The following is a 22,111-nucleotide window of genomic DNA, read 5'->3' on the forward strand; positions in this document are numbered from 1 at the left end:
ATTATATACACTCAGAGACCCTGAAATATTCCTTTGATCTTTTGCTTGATCCTTAAAACTAAGTGATTTTCTATTAGTTATAAACCCAAGTAATTAACTGTATTTAAAAAGCTTGACTTTGTATACTGTTAAATAATAAAAATAAAACTCCTGAAAGTATTAACATTTTAAGCTTCATCAATTACATCTTAGGGTTCAATGGAAAAAATAAAAACCTGGATGCTCTTAGAAAAAAGCTTAGCTCACTGCCTATTCTTTCAAGGACAATTCAGACCTTTTTCAAAGAACCTGGCTAATATGGTTCATGAATGCTAAAACCTTGGTAGAAAGAGAGGCTTTTACATGATTCTTCTAGAGTTATTCGTGACCAGAAAAGTACAGAAGAAATTAATGTTGAACCAAAAAGTAATATAATCACACTCTGGGTCTGGAATGGGAAAGACAGAGATTCTAGAGATCTTAATGATTTGAGGTTTGAGAAAAAAATTCCATTGTCAGTGTTGCCCCATAGCAATATATTCTTTCTAAATGTAGAAGTTTAGATTTTCTGAGGTAGCATTTTAACATGAATTGAACCCAGAGCTTCACTTTTCTCTGAAAGACCAGATAAACAAACATGGGTCAGCTCAGTCCTTCCCAGCATCTTTCTCCATACAGTGATGCGCACATCCTCAAAGCACTCTCCCATCAGCATGTCTGTAAGTCTCTTCTGAGTAGAACTGCTCACAGTTTAAAAGCTTCATGTAAGAGTTAATTGGGTAGTATGCACACATTCCATGTTTATGCCCAATTGTTTCTCCATCTCTGATATTTTCCAAGACTGTCAGGTTTCAAAGGATATGGTGGCCAAGGGGCTTGTGACCCCTGGACTGGTTTGGTCTCTGAATGTGTGTTCAGTATTTATTGGCCTCTCCCATAGAGCCAGGGAGCACAGGATCTGTCCCTAGTCATCTGTAGCTGTAGATACCCTCACCTAGCCAAGTCTCTACTGCAGACAGCATCTGGCAGTGGCCCTGGTATGTGGCCTCTTCATGCTCACCATGCTTCCCTGGGTTATCTAAGCCAGAGGCCAGTGGGAAAGAACAGGGTAAGGAAAACATTGCTCTGAGAGAGAGCTGAACTCAATCTTCACCCTAAAGAAATACTTTTAAACTAAAAGAGACTCTTAAATGGGAAGAAACTAAGATATATTTGACTGGAAATTTTTAGTATGTTTTCCTCCCAGGTATCCAGTGATAGAAGAGGAATTCAGGTTCAGAATAAATGCTGTTGTAGAAAACAGAGGATACTGATACATTTTTTTGCGGATATAAGTGTGGTGGGTAAATTTTTGATTTGACACTCACCCACATTCCCCTTCCTAAAAATACATCAAAATTTAAAAGATGAGGATGATAATCTTGGATCTGCTTTATCAATAAAAGGCATTATATACAGTTTATAGTACTTTATTATTTATGTCACTCCTTGAAACTGATCGGGATGCTCAATATGTCCTGATACCATGATGCTAAAAACAGTTCTAGATTGTTCTGATCCTAAAATCTCAAAGAAAAATGCTGGCAGTGAAGATTAAAACTGGACTCCTTCCTTACACCATATATAAAAATAAACTCAAGATGGATTAAAGCCTTAAAGGTAAAACCCAAAACTATAAAAACTCTGGAAGACAACCTAGGCAATACCATTCTGGACATAGGAACTGGCAAGGATTTCATGAAGATGCCAAAAGCAACTGCAACAAAAGCAAAAAATTGGCAAATGGATCTAATTAAACTAAACAGCAGAAGCTCTTTGCTATGCAGAAGCACACCAAAAGAAACTCTCAACAGAGTAAACAGACAACCTACCGAATGGAAGAAAATTATTGCGAAGTATGCACCCGGCAAAGGTCTAATATCCTGAACTTATAAGAAACATAATCAAATTTATAAGAAAAAATGAATAACCCCAATTACAAAGTGGGCAAAGGATATGAACAGACATTTTTCAAAAGAAGACATACATGTGGCCCACAAGCATATGAATAAAAGCTTAACATCACTGATTATCAGAGAAATGCAAATCAAAACTACATTCAAATACCATTTCACATGAGTCATAATGGCTATTATCAATTTAAAAAAATCACAGATGCTGGTGAGGTTGTGGAGGAAAGGGACAACTCATACACTATTGGTGGGAGTGTGAATTGGTTCAACCGTTGTAGAAAGCAATTCTTCAAAAAGCTGTCAGCAGAACTACCATTCGACCCAGCAATCCCACTACTGGGTATATGTCCAAAGGAATATATTGTTCTGGTATAAAGACACATGCACACATATGTTCACTGCAGCACTTTTCACACTAGCCACGACAAAGAATCAACCTAAATGTCCATCAGTGGTAAACTAAATAAAAAAAATGTGGTACATATATACATAGAATACTATGCAGCCATAAAAAAGAATGAGATCATGTCCTTTGCAGGAACATGGATGGAGCTGAAGGCTGTTATCCCTATGCCGTTATCCAAACTAACACAGGAACAGAAAACCGAATACCGTGTGTTCTCACTTATAAGTGGGAGCTAAATGATGGGCATATATGGACACAAAGAGAGGAACAAAAGACACTGGGGCCAACCTGAGGGTGAAGGGTGGGAGGAGGGAGAGGAGCAAAAAAAATAACTATTGGGTACTAGGCTTAGTACTTGGGTGATGAAATAATCTGTACAACAAACCCTCATGACACGAGTTTACCTATATAACAAACCTGCATATGTATCCCCTGAACCAAAATAAAAGTTAGAAAAAAGAGAAAAGTCCTGCCAGTGACAGATTGGTAGATTGTGTGGGGGAAAAACATCCATCTGATATGTTCTTTTAGATATAACTATCCATCTGATATTCTTCAACTTTGGGGTACAGATAATATAGGTAACTTTAACTGAATTTATCCTGTGACAGATTCTTGCAGTAGCAAGGAAATTGGAATCTGACATATATAGCCACATCTGTGGTCATACTGCATCCCATCTACCACTAAGACAAAGAGTTAAGAGTTACATCAAGCCATGTGTGCAGTCTGTATATCTCACAGTTCCCAGTTGTTTTCTTTCATTTGCCAGTGGATGCTGTATGTGAGACTCACTAAACTCAGGTTTTAACAGAATTTGGCAAAAATAACATGTTGCTTCCATTATCTGCACACGGGGAGTATTATTTGCCCATGCTTCACAATGTAACTTAGAAGAGGCACTCAGCTTCTCTGTGCCTATGTCAATGAAGTTTTAATCATCCTTTATCAGGTAAATAAGGAGAAACATCTAGTTTTAGTCCCAAATCTGGACCAAAATCATTCCTGAATCTTTTTTGCCTTTGTCTCTATCAGGCCTTCATGGCATGTATAAAAAATGCCCAGATTTGGAATTCAAAAGCCCTGAGTTCTAGGATACATACTATTGTGTATTTTGAACATGCCACTTCTCTGAAACTCCCATAAGAAAAACACCTCCTTGGGGAGCTTTGTGTTAACATGTGAAAGCAGTACTACATTACACAGTGATTAATAATTAAATGTGCGTTCCATTCTTATTGGCATTATGCTCCTTTACTGTTAAAATGAGTGATGTGACATATGGTGATTTGTGAGTGCTTAATTTTAAAAAAGGTTTAATACTAATTCAATACTGAAAACTATATGGATCTCTTTTATTAGTATCCTCTATACATAGTTCATTTCCCCTCTTCTAGAAAATTAATGGTTTTGGAGTTCCATGACTTGATCCTTTTTTAGCCTTCTTTTTCTCCTCTCCTTAGATTGGCTGGATAGATGCAACTCTGACCACCATTCAACTTTTTGTACCATAAAAAAATACAAATTAAAAATTATTAACACATTTTTCCCTGTTAACACTAAGATGATAGTTTTCCCCTTCTTACTAAGGTATGAATCCTAAGTCTGCTTGCCTGTGTCCTTCTGGCTCTCTCAGCTCCTTGTTGTGGTCCACTGGATAGCACTCTCCAGCTCTGATCTCCTGACCCTGAGCTTCTCTCAACTTTCCTAGTGCCCCAGCACCTCCCCTTCAGTTACAAGGCATTTCCCACTGAGCTCTCTGAGAAGTTCTTAAACTCCTGCTTCTACTAGAGTAAAGCAACATAAGCTCTCCTTCTGAGGTTTCCTCTGTTTTTAGTTGGTTATACATCTCCTTTTTCTGCTCCATAAACTCCATTTAAAGGTGAAAATTACTTTAGTTCCAATTGCCCAATGCTTATAAAGGTACTAAGGGGTTCAATGTCATAATTTGAGTGGATGGCATACCAGCAAAGTAAATTCATCTTTTGGGCAACAGCACTCAGGCCTGTTGGTGCTCTAGCTTATGGTCTCGGTCCCTCTCTCTCTCTCTCTCTCTCTCTCTCTCTCTCTCTCTCTCTCTCTTATCAGTCTGCTTCTGAATTGTAGTGTTTATTTTCTGAAAGGCAACAAAATACCTATACGAGATTGATATAATGAGAAGATGAATAAGAATGCAGAATTGTAATAAATTCTAGCAGTGTTTATATCAATAAAGAAAATGCATCAAATCATAATAATGAACACTCTGGAAGAATGTTCTGACTTTCAAGTGTATTCTTGAATGGTAAAGCATACAAATCAGGCCAAGATTTTAACATTCCGCCCTGCCACCTTTGCTCTCTTATACATATATTCTTGTCACAAACTGAATAGAAATATCCCTGTTCCTACTCCTGGAGACCTGGTTTGATAGTGCCTGTGAAAATCAATAGGTTCCAACTGACAGAATGCTTGAAGAAGTTTCACTTCACTTGACACAGCTCGTTATCTGCAAGCTACTTTCCTTAATGTGTTCTGAGATCTCAATTGAGTCTATTTGAGCTGGTGATTTATTATTCTCTTCTCCATCACTGACCAAGGTGACCTTGCCTGTACTTCCAGAGCACATCAACAAGAAGTTAAAAGTGGCCAATAGCAGTGCATAATGATGCATATCTTTAATCCAGATTGAACCATCCATCCCTCTTATGTACATCATAGCAATTAGAAAATGCATGGCTCATGGTCAGTTTTCCATGTTCCCAAAGTTTAGGTAGAAAAAGACAGAGCAGGGAATCTCCATTGTGCATCCTGAGTCTGCCTGGTTGAGGGCACAGTGGCAAAGTGTAGAGAATCTCCCTAGAGAGGTTGGTGGTTCCTACTCACTAAGGTGTGAGAGGCTAGATAAGCTTCCTCCTCTTGGCCCAAAGGAGTCTTATTTTTTTGTAATTTTTATTTATTTATTTATTTATTTTTTTGAGACAGTCTCGCTCTGTTGCCCAGGCTGGAGTTCTTGGCTGACTGTACCCTCCATCTCCCAGATTCAAGTGATTCTCCTGCCTTAGCCTCCCAAGTAGCTATTTTTCAGCTTTATTGTGGTATAAGTGACAAATAAAAATTACACATATTTAAAGTGTACAATGTGATGTTCTGATGTACACATTGCAGAATGATTACCACAAGCAAGCTAATTAACAAATCCACCACCTAACATAGTTATTTTTTTGTGGTGAGAACATTTAACATTTACTCCTAGAAAATTTCAAGTATACCAACACAGTGTTATTAATCATACTTCCCATGCTATACGTTTAATCTGTAGAAATTATTCATTTTACATAACTGAAAGTTTGTTCCCTTTGACCTACATACCTCCATTTCCTCCTGCACTCAGCCCCTGATAATCATCCTTCTACTGTCTCTAAGTTCAACTTTTTAAATTACACATATATGTGAGATCATGCAGTATTTGACTTTGTGTCTGGCATATTTCACTTAGCATAGTGTCCTCCAAGATCATTCAAGTTGTCACAATTGGCAGGATTATTTTTTCCTTCTTAAGGCTGAATATTATTCCATTACCCATACCACATTTTCTCATTCATCTATTGACAGACAAAAGCTGTTTCCTCATCTTAGCTGTTGTGAATAATGCTGTAATGAATATGAGAGTGCAACTACCTTTTTAATGTATTGACCTTATTTCCTTTGGATTCACTGGAATTTTGATAGGGATTGCACTGAATCTGTAGATCACTTTGGGTGGTATTGACATTTTGGCAATATTAATTCTTTCACTCCATAAACTAACCTTTGCATTTATTTCTGTGCTTTCAATTTCTTTCATCAATGTTTTATAGTTTTCAGAGTTCAGCTCTTCCACCCCCTTAGTTAAATTTATTCTTAAGCATTTTAATTTATTGATGCTGTTATAAAAGAGATTATTTTCTTAATTTCTTTTTCAGATAGTTTGTTAGTGTACAGAAATGTAACTTATTTTGGTACCTCATTTATATATTCTGAAACTTTACTGAAATGATTTATTAGTTCTTATATAGTTTGTGTACTCTTTAGAGTTTTCTATATTTAAAAAATATAATGTACAAATAGATAAGTTTACTTCTACCAAGAATTCTCATTTAAATGCTGCCCAAAATGTTTACAGGTATGTTTTCCTAAGTTTATTTTTCCTTCTTTATTCTTTAACACACCTAGCTACTTTCCTTGGAGGATGATAATAACATCCATATAACAAGGACCTCAAACAGTCACACATTAATATATGTAGTTTTCACTTAGTGAGACAGAAAAAAAAAAGTGAAATCAGACAAATCCATTTCCAGAACCTTGCTCTGTATTTACTATCTCGGTGGTTGTGGGCAGCTAGCCTCTCTGAGCCTCAGAAACCAAGGCTGACCTTACAAAGACCATGTGAGGAAACATGAGATTATTTATTTTTGCATGTAACACATTTTTATTGCAATAATGTATGCAAAGTTTCTGGCACACAGTAACTACTCAATATATTGTAGTTATTACCATTTCAGATTCTCTAAGTACCTGGCTTTCTATAAACCTTGCACTCTAAGCATTACCTCCAACCACACCCACCCTTATCACTGAGAAATCATTTCCTATAGTAGGTGATGCAAAATGAGGAATGGGGAACGATTTCATAAAGTCTGTGTCAATTTTGCACTCCCATCCACAGAATGTGAGGGAATCCTTTTCCCAAATCCTGGGCGAAGCTAGATATTATTTTTTATTCTTTGTTTAGTTAGTGGTGGTATGGTTTGTCTGTGTTCCCCAAAGCTCATGTGTTGGAAACACGATACTCAGTTCTGTGGTGTTGAAAGGTGGGGCCTAAAGGGAGGTGTTTGGATGATGGTGCACCATTCCCATGAATGGATTAATGCTGTTATTTCAAGAGCAGTTTCCTTATAAAAGCACGTGTTTGGTACCCTCTTTCTCTCTCTCCCTCCCTCCTTTTCTCTCTCTCTCTCTCTGCTATTCTGCCATGAGATGACACAGAAAGAAGGCCCTCACCACTTGCTGGCCCCTTGATTTTGGACTTCTCAGCCTCCTCCAGAACTGAGCCAGTAAATTTGTGTTCATTATAAATTATTCAGTCTGTGATGTTACGTTATAGCAGCACAAAACAAACTAAGATAGTAGTAAAAAGTATTGTCTTATTAATTTAAGATTGTTTTTATTGTTAATGGCTATAAAGGATTATCATTTTAATTTTTTCTAAAAAGTATCTTTCCAAATATTTTGCCATTTGTGAACAGCATAAGTTTGAACAAGATACTGACCCTTAGTTTTCTCACCTTGAAACCGAGAATCCACCAGTCTCTAGCACATTATAAACATTCTATAAATAATAGCTATTTTCGTTTTTTATTAGGACTTTGGTGTTTTTCTTCATTGATTTCTACATGCTTTACATCATTAAGGCTATCAACACTTGGGAAGTTGGTGATTACTATGGACTAAGTATTTGTGTCCCCTCAAAATTCACACTGAAGCCTGAATGTCCAATGTGATAGCATTTGGAGATGGGCCTTGGGGAGGTAATTAGATCATGAGGGTGGAGCCCTCATGATAGGATTAGCGCCCTTTTATGAAGCAACAAAAGAAAGTTTGCTTCCTGCCCACTCGTTTGAATTTGAACTCAGAGTAAGAAGACAGTCTTTTGTAAACCAAGAAGAATGCCCTCACCACACACCAAATCTGCTGTCACCTTGACCTTAGACATATCAGCCTCCAGAACTGTGAAAACTAAAGTTCTATTGTATAAGCCACCAAGTTTATGTTATTCAATCTCTTGGAGATGCATCTATAAAATAGTGATAGCACCTACCTCACAAAGTATGACATATTATTTTTATGAGTACCATTTTAAAATCATAAAGTGATTTAAAATTCCAAGTTGTGGCTGGGCGCGGTGGCTCATGCCTGTAATCCCAGCTGGGGAGCCCAAGGCAGGCGGATCACCTGAGGTCAGGAGTTCGAGACCAGCCACCAGCCTGGTTGACACAGTGAAACCCCGTCCACACTTAAAAAAAAAAAAAAAAAAAAAAAATTAGCCAGGCATGGTGGTGTGCACCAGTAATCCCAGCTACTCAGGAGGCTGAGGCAGGAGAATCACTTGAGCCCGGGAGGCAGAGGTTGCAGTAAGCCAAGATGGTACCATTGCACTCCAGCCTAGACAACAAAAGCAAAACTCCATCTCAAAAAAAAAAAAAGACAAAAAAGAAAAAAGAAAGAAAAAGAAAATTCCAAGTTGTTAGTTTCCTTGTAAAGAGATATGCACACATGTGTACCTGTGTGTAAAAAGACTGGTGGATGTAGGAGCTAATGTCTGTCAATTGGTCAGTGCCCATCACTTGGCCAATTAATACAGTACATCTAGATTCAAACATAGTTCTCTATATAAACGTAGTATATTCTTCCTAAAGAAATCTTCTGGGGAAGTTGACATGAGATTTAAAAGTTAAAAAGAAAAAGCAGACTAGAACACAGAACACAGCCCACATTTGAAGAATGCCTAATACATGCCAGGCAATACAAATGAGCATATATATAAAGATATAAAACTTCAGGTAATCCTCAGTTTACCCAGTGGTATAGATGGTGTTATCCCCATTTTAAAACTGAGAAATCTGAAAATCTCCAATGGAGACATCCTGGAGATTCATCCACCAAGAAACTGGAACAAAGCCTATGTATTCTGTAACTTAATCTTCAGATTCCCCTGCAACATCATAGTTATATACTCAAATGCTAACTCACAAGAATGTAAGGACAAATAAATGAAAGCTAAAAACCAACTCACAGAATGATTTAGAAATCACAATGTGTGGTTCTTCAATTAACTGAGAAGAGAATAAAAAAGAAAACCAACATTTATGGAAAATTTTGTAGAATTTTGAGACATTTACTAGGTGAGTGTTCATTAAATTACTCAAGCAAAATCTTTCCAGAACCTTTCTGGTATTATAATAACTAAAACATGCAAAAATTAGACCTGGAACTGCTTTTCTATTATGGATCTAGGCACACTGCTCCAAGGTAAGAATCATACAGAAAAGAGCTTAGGGTTGAAAGTGTTTTAAATCTAGATATTATAGGCATCTGAGATTTACCTAAGCAGAAGGTCACAGGATCAGAAATCCTTATTGTATGCCATATTACATTTTACTGATAGCAATAAAAGAATATGTATCAATTTTTACCAGTAATTTCAAAAGTACTCCAAAGCAAATATAGTTAATTTTGTTCATACAGAAGTGCATAAAAATCATCTGTGCTACTTACTGTTTGACTTTAAATCAAGCTAATGAGAACATTAAAATTACATAGAACGAACTGGTACTCTTATGAAATATCTGTGTGAACTCATTCCAATGAATAAGAATAATGTTCATCATGTATTACATGCTTCCTATGTGCTGGGAAATATTTATTTTAATCTTTAGTAGGACACTCTGACCTAGATGCTCTTAAACCCATTTTAAAGATGAAGAAACAGATTGACAGATGTTCTGTAACTTGTAAAGTCACACAATTAGTAAGTGGCAGAAGTGATCCTAAACTTAGTCTGCCTGGCACCACAGACCACAACATCACCCCACTACTACATAGCAATTTTTAAAGAGAGTCAGAATACCTAGAAATTATGATTTTTCCACACTGAGATTAGATATCAGACTCAATACTAGGTATTTCAATGAGAGGTATGTATTTTACAGTTAGATTAATACAAGCTTTTCCAAGAGTTGAGCTACACAGTTAGAAACTTCATCTGAATTCTGAAGTTCAAATATCTGTTTCCAAAATTCTAGAGATACTATAAATTATTGGTGGAGCATAATTTTCTTAAATCTCAATCAGTTCTCCTTGAAAACAGGTCACATTTATAGTCTGATATGTGGTAATTTAGATACACTCTGAGGTATGTATTCCTAAGGAAGAAAGGTAAACTATAATTCATGTGAATTACTCCTGAAATAGAGACTCCATCATCATCATTATGTCATTCTTCAAAAGCTGGGATTCCATTTAACTCAGCAAAATTCAGTCCAGTTTGAAGTTTCCATCTGCTTAATTTGTTCAAATTTTGACACTTTCTCACATTAATTTTTTTCCTTTCATACAGTTTTAAGTTCATCATTTAACATCAATAAAAAGGTTACATCTTGTTAACACACTGGTTGTCCCCACTAGCCATGTCTGTCAAAATCCTTTAAAGACCCAAGGTAACTTAATAAAATCTTTCTACTCTACTTCAAATATCACATATAGTGGATATACTGAAGAGCTGATGCATGAAAGAAAAAAGTTAGCTTTGTTTCCTTCACCCTTGATTCATGATTAACAAAGTTCAAAGTTAAATTTCCACTGATAATCACAAGCAAACTAGACAATATATACAAGATAATGTAGTTTGTATGGGGAACAAAAATTGCACTTAGGCCATCCCCACTAAAGAGGAGAGGATGAATGTCATGTCTAGGGAAATGATGACTTCTTCAGTACAAGAGTCACTAATACTAAGTGGAAAAAAAGGAAACAACCCAAAAGGCACTTCAATCCATTTTCCTCTCTTGTTTACAGTTAACACCATGAAAGCCTTATCCCCATTAATGACACAATCAGACAAATGGATATTGTTACAGGAAATATCCAAGGTTTTTTCAATACAATAAAAAGTTGGTTCAATTATCATTTTCTGTTTTCTGGCTCTTCAATACATTTATAACAGTGAGTCACTGATGTTTGTCATAACATTTAGAGAGTGCAAAATCTTAAAATGCTTTCTGAATAGCCAGAAGAAGTGTTCAGTTATGCGAACAGGATCTTAATGTTGAATTATATTTTTCCACAGACTTCTCATTATGAGAATGCTCATGAATCTGAAACGTTGAAATACCAGAATGAATGCTAATATACTAGAGTGATTGTTTATTTTTGCCATATTTGATTTTCCTCTCTGCCCCAATCTGTGCATACACATACAATTTTTGTTGTTGTTTAACTATTTGAAAGTAAATTGCAGATTTTATGATGCTGGCTGATATGTAATTTAATGCATTCCAGTTCTTTGAAACATAGCTCTCTATATATTAAACACATGATGCTATACCCATTTATAAAATAAATATTAACTTAAAATGTCTCATATTATAATTACCTGTTAATTTATCACAACGATATTAAGACATATTAAGACTAGATATTAAGACAACCTTAATATCTAGTTGTCTAAACATGACAATTCACTTTATGTTAATTGTCAGTGTTGACTCTGTCCTACACCCAACCACCATAAGAGCTGGTGCCTTAGTCTGTATTCCTATGGATAAGTCAGAGCATTCATCTATTAAAACCCAGATATTTGAGTACTTAATGAAATCTCATTGATGTTCAGGGTTTTTATGGAAAAATACGTCTCTTTTTGCTAGTGTAAACTAAATTCTTCCTAATTATTTTATTAAGCTATGAGAGAAGACCTTGATATTGCCGCAAAATGGAATTTGGGTAAACTCCCAAGGAAAAATGTTCAGACAGATCCTGAGAAAAAAGATTCATGTTATCAAAAATTAACTGTAAAAGAGACTTTTAAAAGTCTTTCACTTTAAGTCTGAGACAGTCGGAGGAAATCTTTCTCAGACTTAAAAACATTTGTACATTAAATTATGATAAAATATAGATTATAGATAGGTAGAATTAAATCTCCCTCAAAAGAGGCATTATCCTAACTCCCAGTACCTCAGAATGTGACCTAATTTAGAAATTGTGTTGTTGCAGATACAATTAGTTTCATGAAGATTAGGTCATACTGGAGTACGGTGGGTCCCTAATCCAAGAGGACTGGTGTTTTTATAAGAAGAGAGAAATTTGGATAGGGATGTGCATAGAGGTAAGATGATATAAAGACACACAAGGAGAAGACTGCCATGTGACATTGTGAGAGGGAGCAAAGACCCCTCTTAGGGGACTGCCAGTCTCCCCTAGGCCCCCAGCATGGAGTTAAAGAAAAATTTTGAGTTCCTTCTAGGGAGATTTTGGCATCTAGCTAGCCCTGCAACCAGCAATTTGAAAAGTAAATCTAAATAATCCACTAATTTAAAAGGTAATAATAGCTTAAACAATTGTCATTCAAGTAAGTTAGAGTCACAAGATGTTTCGTTCCTTATAGAAACTAAAGATAGCATCTCATATCCTTGAGTTGTTATTCAGAAACCTTGACCCTCACCAGATGAAAAATACCAACCACTGTCATGTAGACCTCAGATAAGGCGGAACTAAGAAGTGAACGCTGAGTACTGTCCTTATTCTAAATTTCTTCCTTGAAAGCCTGTAGAGAGTCATACCCAAAGGCTAGATCTTAACACTCCTTTCTTCTGACCCCAAGTTTTTAGACAAAATGTTGCTTCCTTAACGAACTGTAAATCAAAGAGTCTCAGAATCCACCTGTTTGTTAGCCTCTACTTAAAGATACTCCCACCTCCTTGGACCAAACCAATGTATAACCTCCATATATTGATTTATGATTTTGCCTGTTACTTCTCTTTTCCTGAAATGTACCGCTACCTTTTATAGTGTGCCCTTACTCATAAGCCATTGGGGAGTTTGGGTCTTAAGTGTGAGTTGCCTGATTCTCCTTGCTTGCCATCCGGCAATAAATGGCTCACTTTCTCTCACTGCAAGTCCTGGTGTGTGTGTGTGTGTGTGTGTGTGTGTGTGTGTGTGTGTGTGTGTGTGTGTGTTTGTGTGTGTGTGTTTTGCACACTGGGTGAGCTGACTCAAGTTTGGTTTAGTAACCATTGGAGGCAGATATTAGAATGATGATCTATAAGTCAAGGAATGCCACAGATTTCTGGCTGTCACCAGAAGCTAGGAAAGAGGCATGGAACAGATCTTCTCCCAGAGCCCTAAGAAGGAACCAACCCTGCCAGCTCTTTGATTTTGGACTTCCAGCCTCCACAATTGTAAGAGAATAAATGTATGTTCTTTTAAGTCATCTAGTTTGTGGTAGTTTGTTGGACTAGCCCTAGAAAACCAAGATGGATGGAAATCGATAGATGATAGATAGATAGATAGATAGATAGATAGATAGATAGATAGATAGATAGATAGATAGATAGATACATACATACATACATACATACATACATAGACAGATACATAGATAGATACATAGATAGACAGACAGACAGACAGACAGACAGACAAAGTTTCAAGGCTTAGGTCTAGTCATAAAATGAGGACAGAAGGAACCATCCATACCATCCACTGAAGTAATACAGTAGTCCCAAAGTTGTTAGTTGGATCACATAAAATTGCCATTTTTGAAGGCCCAAAAATAAGTAAAAAATTGCATTAATAAAAGCAATTTTATGAGCCTAATAGATTACATAAATAATTCAAGGTTTCTGAACCACCCCCTTTTTTTCCTCAGGAGCAGATCCCTTGGCTGAATTATCTAAGAAAACATTTTCTCTACATCACTTTTCCTCTATAAATAGATTCTTAGGCTTCATTCATTTCCTTCAGACAAGGAAGTTTCAGTCTCCATGACCTATATGGAATGAAATGCTAGAGGCAACTGTTCTTTGAGGTTTTGTCTGCTATTTCTCTCGTTTACACATCTCTGTGCATGATTTATCCTAGGAGACAATACTGAGGATTCTATCTAATTCACATTCAAAGCTGAGGTTTCTCCAGGGCATTTTCTCTCATTCCATTTGGTACAGCAGTAACTGTTTGACAACATCTGCCTTACAGCACCACTCTGCAGCCCCATCTGACACTTCATTCTCATTCACATGCTCTTCCTGCCTGTCTTCTGAGGGAGATGTTTTCACAACAGCGAGAAGACAGTAAGGACGAACCAGAGCTGCACTTGCCCAACGTTAATGTACATCATGAACCCACCAAATGGCTTCACTGACCTCTTACTCCAATTTATCCAAAGACTTTTGACATAAGTCAATGATCTTTAAACCAGCCTGTTGTCCTTGGGGATTGTTGAGCATTCACATGTAATTTCTAAGTGTTGATTTCCTAGACTTTCATGTATCTCTTCCCCCTCAAAGTTTCCTCAACTATGAAAAACAAGTAGCCGTTCACACATTTTACTGACAATTTTTTAACCAACAAGAAATGGTACAAACAAGTCCTAAAACATCCTGTGTACGACCACTGCTAAAACATGCCATTTTACTTTCATAAGAAAGTAGATATTTAACAGGAAATTCTATTTCATAAAAGTTTTAATAATCCTTAGTTCAGATAGATTTTATGACTGTAAGAAACTAAATTAAGGGAAAATTCCAAATCTTATCCATCAAAAGATTCCTCTACATTCTGGAATAACTTAAATCATTGCCTACAACACACAGAAAATTCAGAATATAGAATTCATTAGTAGCAACTGCCATTCAAATTATTACCGACTTTCATTAAACTGTTTTTGTTATTTTGCTATGGCTTTAAATTCTAACAGATTGTTTAAAATGTCATTCTATTTCTATTTAGCTGAAAACCTTGTACTATTATGCTCTTCATTATACAAGATTCTACACAATTTCCCTGTGCCAGACAATACATAAACAGCTGGTAATTTTAAGCTGCCTTGAGGAATAAAAATTCCTTGGCCTAAAAATGTATTTGACTTAAAAATTTATGATACTTCTCAGCATACTTTACAACTGGGTTTTCATATATATATATATATAGGTTTTCATATATATATACATTTCACATATTTGTTCACATGAAATTTGAAAAGGAATGTACTATAAAAGAATATCTTGTCTTTTTGTGGTTTTATGAGTAGAAACTGCATAAGAACACAAAATCCAAGCAGGGCATTAAAATGGCAAAATACTCTCTGAGGGTATAGACAGTATTACACAGGTGTTGGCATTTATATTTTGAACTCCTATCTACTGTGTTTCTTACTCATTAGAGATAAGCCTAAGTCACTTTTGCTTCTCAACTTACCTATGAATGTAGGGCAAAAGAAGCAATCCCCAAATAAAAACCTTCCTTTTCCAAGTACAAACTTCCAGATGAGCAGTTCAGTCCCAGAAAAATTAACATTTGTTCAATTATACTCTACTGAAACAAGCGCAACATTTGAAAATCAAGGCAAATTAGAATCTGATGACTCCTTTAACAAATACATTTGTGCTTTATTTCAAATTCTTTTCAATAGCAAGCTTTTCTAATATTAAAAAGTGGTTTTAATATTTAAATATTGAAATTATTATACAGTGTGTATATATGTCTGTGTGTGTGTGTGTGTATATATATATCCAAGAACATACCTGATATACAAAATAAGCTCTACCTGCCAATTCTAAATGTTTTTCCCTGCCAGACTTCTCCCCACAACCACATCTAAAGTGAGATCCAGTTGCTTTCAAAGACTCATGCAATTTCCACCAGACAACAACATATTTGGGTTGCACTCCCATAATCAAGAGTCAAACAAGTCATTTGCACACCGCAGCTCTCTGGCCCCTTTGTTCTTCAAATCAGGTTCTTGCCTTCTCCAGGTCACAGGCCCCTTAGAGATGCCATTATATAATGAAACAAACTTACTGTTTTCTTTAACACTTTGAGAGCATAAGGCTTCTGGGTCCCCTTCTGTTTGCATCTGTACACAATGGATGTAGCACCCCTTGAGGGGGAAAAAGACAAAAAGAAAATGTTATGCTTTGGACATGAATTAAAGGGGAAAGCTTGAAAATAAGTGTCTCTTGCAATAACCCACATAACTGACAAGTGCTTATTATAAGTTCTATTATAGGACCAGCCCCAGCTGTCAACAGTACTTTTTTTTAATCACAATTGAATATAGTTTGCTCAGAAAATTCTAGGTTTTCTAGCTTGCTCTTTTCCTTCTGCCTTATTGCTAAACAAGTAACATACCTAGGGCTACTGCATTGAGAAGGCTCTGAAATAAATTAGGTCTTCAGATGAATGTTGTTTTTGAAGGAAACCCACCCAATTTCAGAATCCCAGAGCTTGCCTAAAGGTACATGTCTGGAATAAAAAAAACCATATGACTTCAGGGAGAGGGTTTAAGTTTAGCACTCTATATAGTCTGCACTTTCACAATGTGGCAAGGGAGCTGGGACATCCCTCCTACTTTTTAATGTGTAGAGGAGATGGTAATATGTAAAGGAGACGGTAAGAAGACACTCAATAACTATTTTCATGTATGTACTGGGTTATTAATAAGAAAGCATTAAAAAGCAGGACAACATGGTCCAAATGTTCCAAACACCACATGAGAAGTAAAAGAGTAAAAGAGAGATAAAAGAGAAATATAGACCAAACAGGCTTACACTTCAACTTCAGAAAGAGAACTTCTAGAAACAGCTTAAGATCAGTAAACTTGTCAGACTTTGAAGATTAGGACAAAGGACCTCTTATAATATACTCAGTCCCATGGTCCTGAAATTCCAAGTGAGCACAAAGAATTATAAAAATAAAACACATTTCCAGCTATCTAAAGGTGACAAATTTTTAACAGAGCCAACAGAAGTCAAAGACTGGTGTGTTATAAATGCAAATAGTTAAAAATATTAACATTTATTTTTAAAACCTTGGTAAGGTATGACATATACACAAAGTAATAAAGCGTTTAAGAAATAGAATAAATGAAAGTAATATAAAATTGATTTCCTTATTTTAAATTGTTTTAAAAGGTAACTAAGGCAAAAATATCAAAATTTTTAAAAGTTAAAAATGCATTGTTTTCTAGCATGTGTAAAAATAAAATGTATGACAACAACAGCACAAATGATGGAAGGAAGAAATTGGGAAATACTGTTGTTAAATCCTTATACTACGTGTCTGGTAGTCTAATATTATTTAAATATAGACTGATTAAAGACGCATATTATGTAACCTAGGGCAATGACAAAAATAATTCTTTAACAGAAAAATCAATAATAATTCAATAATGGAGCTAAAATGAAATATTCAAGAATGGATTGCAAAGGAGCAAAATCAAAATAATAGATTTAAAAAATAAAACAGCTAACAATGTGGTGGTTTCTATTCTAATCATATAATTACATTAAATGTAAACCTTATAAACTGCTAATTAAAACTTAAAGAGCAGATTGGATCAAAAAAATCAAGACCAAACTGTATGCTGTGTACAAGAAACTCATTTTAAATATATAGGCATAAATAAAATAAAATAAAATAAAATAAAATATATAGGCATAAATAAAATAAAATAAATAAAATGATATATTAGGTTGGTGCAAACCTGGCAAAAGAGATACTACACAAACCCACCATAAGAAAGCTTATTAATATCAGACTAAGTAAATTTTAGCAAAAGGATAAAGGGGGACATTAATTATGAAGGGGTCAACTATGCAAAACAAAATAAATATAAATATGTGTACACCTAACAACAGGGTTTCAAAATACATGAAAGAAAATCTTATAAAACTAAAAGGAGAAATAAAAAAATCCATAAATACACTTGGAAACTTCAATACACTGTCTCAGCACTTGATAGGAAAAACAAACAAACTCTCATCAAGGATTACAGAACAATAGAACAGCCCTACCAACTAAATTATACTAAGTGACATTTAGAAAAAAAACTCTACACCTAAACATCAGAATACATATTCTCTTCAAAGTTGTAAGACTCACACACTTCATTTACAGTCTTACTATAAAACTACAGTAATCTAGAGAGTGGTATTGAAGAAAGAATAGACATGAATACAAATGCAATGTCTTTTGCATGTGTTTTATATAGATAGATAAAGTTGCAAATGAAATAAAGAACAGTTGTCATATTTGAGATAAGGCACTGGATTAGGGTAGAGGTGAAGGAAAATAATAAAGTGATTAAGAACACAGCTCAACAATTACTAGCTACATAACCACATGCAAGTTACATGACCTCTTTGTACCCTCAGTGTTCCCATCTGTAAAATGGAAAAAATAACATTACCTATCTCATGAATTGTTGTAGAGCAAATGTGTTAATCTATTTAAAGCATTTAGAGTGATGTTCGGCACAGTAAGGCCTATAAAAGCATTTACTCCAATCGTTATATACTTCTATATTTTTATAATTTTTACAATAAAATACTCATATTCTTCATGTAATTCCTTGTGTATTCCTAGTGTAATTTTATTTTTATTTTTACTTTTTTTAAAAAAAGGATACAAAAATAGTCCTACACATATATGACGGATTAGTTTCTGACAAAGGTAAAAAGGCAATTTGGTGACAAAAAAAGATAGCTTTTCTAAAAACTAGTGCTTGAATGACCAGATATCCATATGCAAAAAGATAAAAACAAAATTTATCCATACCTCACATCTTATATTTAAAAAATTACTCAAAATGGATCACAGAGAGAAATGCAAAACCAGGAACTATAAAATTTCTTTTAAAAAACAGAAAAAAAGGATTGTTATCTTTAGTTAGGCAATGATTTCTTAGATACAAAACCAAAAATACAATAAATGAAAGAACAAGTAAATAAACTGAACTTCACTTAAGAGTGTCTGCTTTTTGAAAATGCGGGAGAAAATATTTATGAATCACATATCTTAAAAGGACTTCTATCTGGAGTATATAAAAAACTCTCAAAACTCGGTAAGAAAATAACACATTAAAAATGGGCAAAATATCGGAACACATACAGCCGATAGTACAGAAATGTAAAGGGTCTTAAGAGACTAGAATGAACAAATGAATACATCAACAAATCGGATGACCTAGAAGAAATGAATAAATTCCTAGATACATACAACCTACCAAGACTGAATAATGAAGAAATAGAAAATCTGAACAGACCAATAATGAGTAAAAAGATTGAAATCGTAATAGTTTCCCATCAAAAAAAGAAAAGAAAAGAAAAAAAGGAAGGCTGGCCCTAAAGGCTTCACTGCTGAATTTTACCAAACATTTAAAAACCTAATACCAATCCTTCTCAAACTCTTTCAAAAACTGAAGAGGAGGGAATACTTTCAAATAAATTTTATGAGGCCACCATTACCCTGATATCAAAGCAAGACAAGACCACTATGAGAAAAGAAAATATCCCTGATGAACATAGATACAAAAATCCTCAACAAAATACTAGCAAACTGAATTCAACAGCACATTGAAAGGCTCATTCACCATGGTCAAGTGATATTTATCCTTGGGATGCAAAAGTAAACATATTCAAATCATTAATTATGATATACCACACTAACGAAACGAAAGGCAAATCACATGATCATCTCAATAGATGTAGAAAAAGCATTTGACAAAATTTAACATCTATTAATGATAAAAATCTCTCAAAAAGTACATATAGAAAGAATGTATCTCAATATAATAAAGGCCATATATGACAATTCCGCAGCTAATATGCTCAATGGTAAAAAGTTGAAAGCTGTTCCTCCAAAATCATGAACAAAACATGGATTTTCACTCTCAATAGAAACCCTAGCCAGAGCAATTAGGCAAGACAAATAAATAAAAGGAATCTGAATCAAAAAGGAGTAAGTTAAACTGTCCCTATTTTCAGGTGATATGATTATATACACAAAAACCCTTGAAAACTTCACCAAAATATAGTTAGAAATAATAAATGAATTCAGTAAATTTGCAGGATACAAAATCAACATTAAAAAATCAGTTGAGTTTCTATTTACGTATAACAAGCTGTCCAAAAAAGAAATCAAGAAAATAATTCCATTTACAATAGATGGAGATATAAAATACTTAGAAATAAATTTAAACAAAGAAGTGAAAGATCTGTATACTGAAAACTATAAACATTCATAAAAAGAAATTGAAGAAGACACAAATAAATGACAAGTTATCCTGTGTTCATGAATTGAAAGAATCAATATTGTTAAAATGTCCATATTACCCAAAGCAATCTACAGATTCAATATAATCCCTATCAAAATTCCAATAACATTGTTCACACAAATAAAAAAAATTCCAAAATTCCTGTGGAATCACAAACGACCCCAAATAGTCAAAGTAATCTTAAGCAAAAAGAACAAAGACAGAAACTTCACACTACCTGATTTCAAAATCTACAAAGCTATAGTAATCAAAATGGCATGGTACTGGCATAAAAATAAACACATAGAGCAATGGAACAAATAGAGATCCCTGAAATAAATCCACACATTCATGGCCAATTGGTTTTTGACAAAGATGCCAAGAACACGTAATGTGGAAGGAATATTTTCATCAATAAATGTGCTAGGAAAACTGGACATCAACATGCAAAAGAATGAAATAAGATGCTTATCTCACACTATTTACAAAGATCAACTCAAAATGAAGTAAATACAAATATAATACCTGAAATTGTAAAACTACTACGTGAAAACATAGGAAGAAAGCACTATAACACTGGTCTGGGAAATAATTTTTTGGATATGACCTCAAAGGCACAATTAACAAAAGCAAAAATAGATAACTGAAATTATATCAAACTAAAAAGCTCCTGCACAGCCAAGGAGACAATCAGTAGAATAAAGAGACAACCTACAGAATGGGAGAAAATATGTTTAAACCATACATCTGATAAGGGGTTAATATTCAAAATATATAAGGAACTCAAACACCTCAATAGTAAGAAACTAAATAACTCTACTAAAACATGGGCAAAGCATATGGCTTAAAGCAATCTTAGAGTCAATACTATTCCTATCAAACTACTAACATCATTTTTCACAGAATTACAAAATAACTATTCTAAAATTCATATGCATTCAAAAAAGAGCCTGAAGAGCCAAAGTAAAAAGAACAAAGCCAGAGGCATCACATTACTGGACTTCAAAATATGCTACAAGGATACAGTAACCAAAACAGCATAGTACTGGTATAAAAACAGACACAATATACCAATGGAACAGAATATAGAACCCAGAAATAAAGCCACACACCTACAGCCATCAGATCTTCAACAAATTCGACAAAAGCAAGCAATGGGAAAAGTTCTACTTATTCAATAAATGGTACTAGGATAGCTGGCTAGCTATATGGAGAAGAATGAAACTGGACCCTCACTATATAGTGATATACAAAAGTTAACTCAAAATGGATTAAAGATTTAGATGTAAGACCTCAAGCTATAAGAATCCTAGAAGAAAATCAAGGAACCATCTTTCTGGATACTGGCCTTGGCAAAGAATATTTGCCTATGTCCTCAAAAGAAGTTGCAACAAAAACAAAAATTGACAAATGGGACCTAATTAAACTAAAGAGTTTCTGCACAGCAAAATGAAGTATCTAAAGTATCAACAGAGTTAACAGACAACCTACAACCACCAGAGGCTTGGAGTGGAGAGATTGGGGAGATATGATGTTAGTCAAAGTATACAAATGTTTAATTACCAGGAGGAACAAATTCAAGAGCTCTTGATAATATAGTTAATATACTGTATACTTGAAAATTACTGAGTAGTTCTTAAGTATTTACACCATTAAAAATGAGGTAATTCATATGTTAATTAGCTTGATTTAGTTGTTCCACAATGTATACATATTTTAGAACATCATATTTACACTATAAAAATATATCATTGTTATTTCCAATGAAAAATGATTCGACCATATACTTCACCAAAGAAAATGTATGGCTGGCAAATAAGAACATGGAAAGATCCTTGGCATCATTAGTCATTAGGGAAATGGAAACTAAAATTACATGAAGATGCAACTACACACTGTGAAAGTTGGTTACACAAACTGGATTATCCTTTTCATACCCAACTA

The 22,111-nt window shown here is 34.7% G+C and overlaps 1 protein-coding gene across 1 annotated transcript in view; it reads right to left on the reverse strand.

Moving 5' to 3' along the window:
* LOC105471123 (calcium/calmodulin dependent protein kinase IV) overlaps window positions 1-22,111 on the reverse strand; it is a 254,313-nt gene that overhangs the window by 123,800 nt on the left and 108,402 nt on the right. Inside the window, exon 2 of the mRNA XM_011723486.2 lies at window positions 15,934-16,012. Coding sequence (XP_011721788.1) covers window positions 15,934-16,012 — 79 coding nt within the window. The remainder of the gene's footprint in view (window positions 1-15,933; window positions 16,013-22,111) is intronic.

Source organism: Macaca nemestrina, chromosome 6 (genome assembly GCF_043159975.1).
Source record: "Macaca nemestrina isolate mMacNem1 chromosome 6, mMacNem.hap1, whole genome shotgun sequence".
In the NCBI taxonomy this organism is placed as follows: Eukaryota; Metazoa; Chordata; class Mammalia; order Primates; family Cercopithecidae; genus Macaca; species Macaca nemestrina.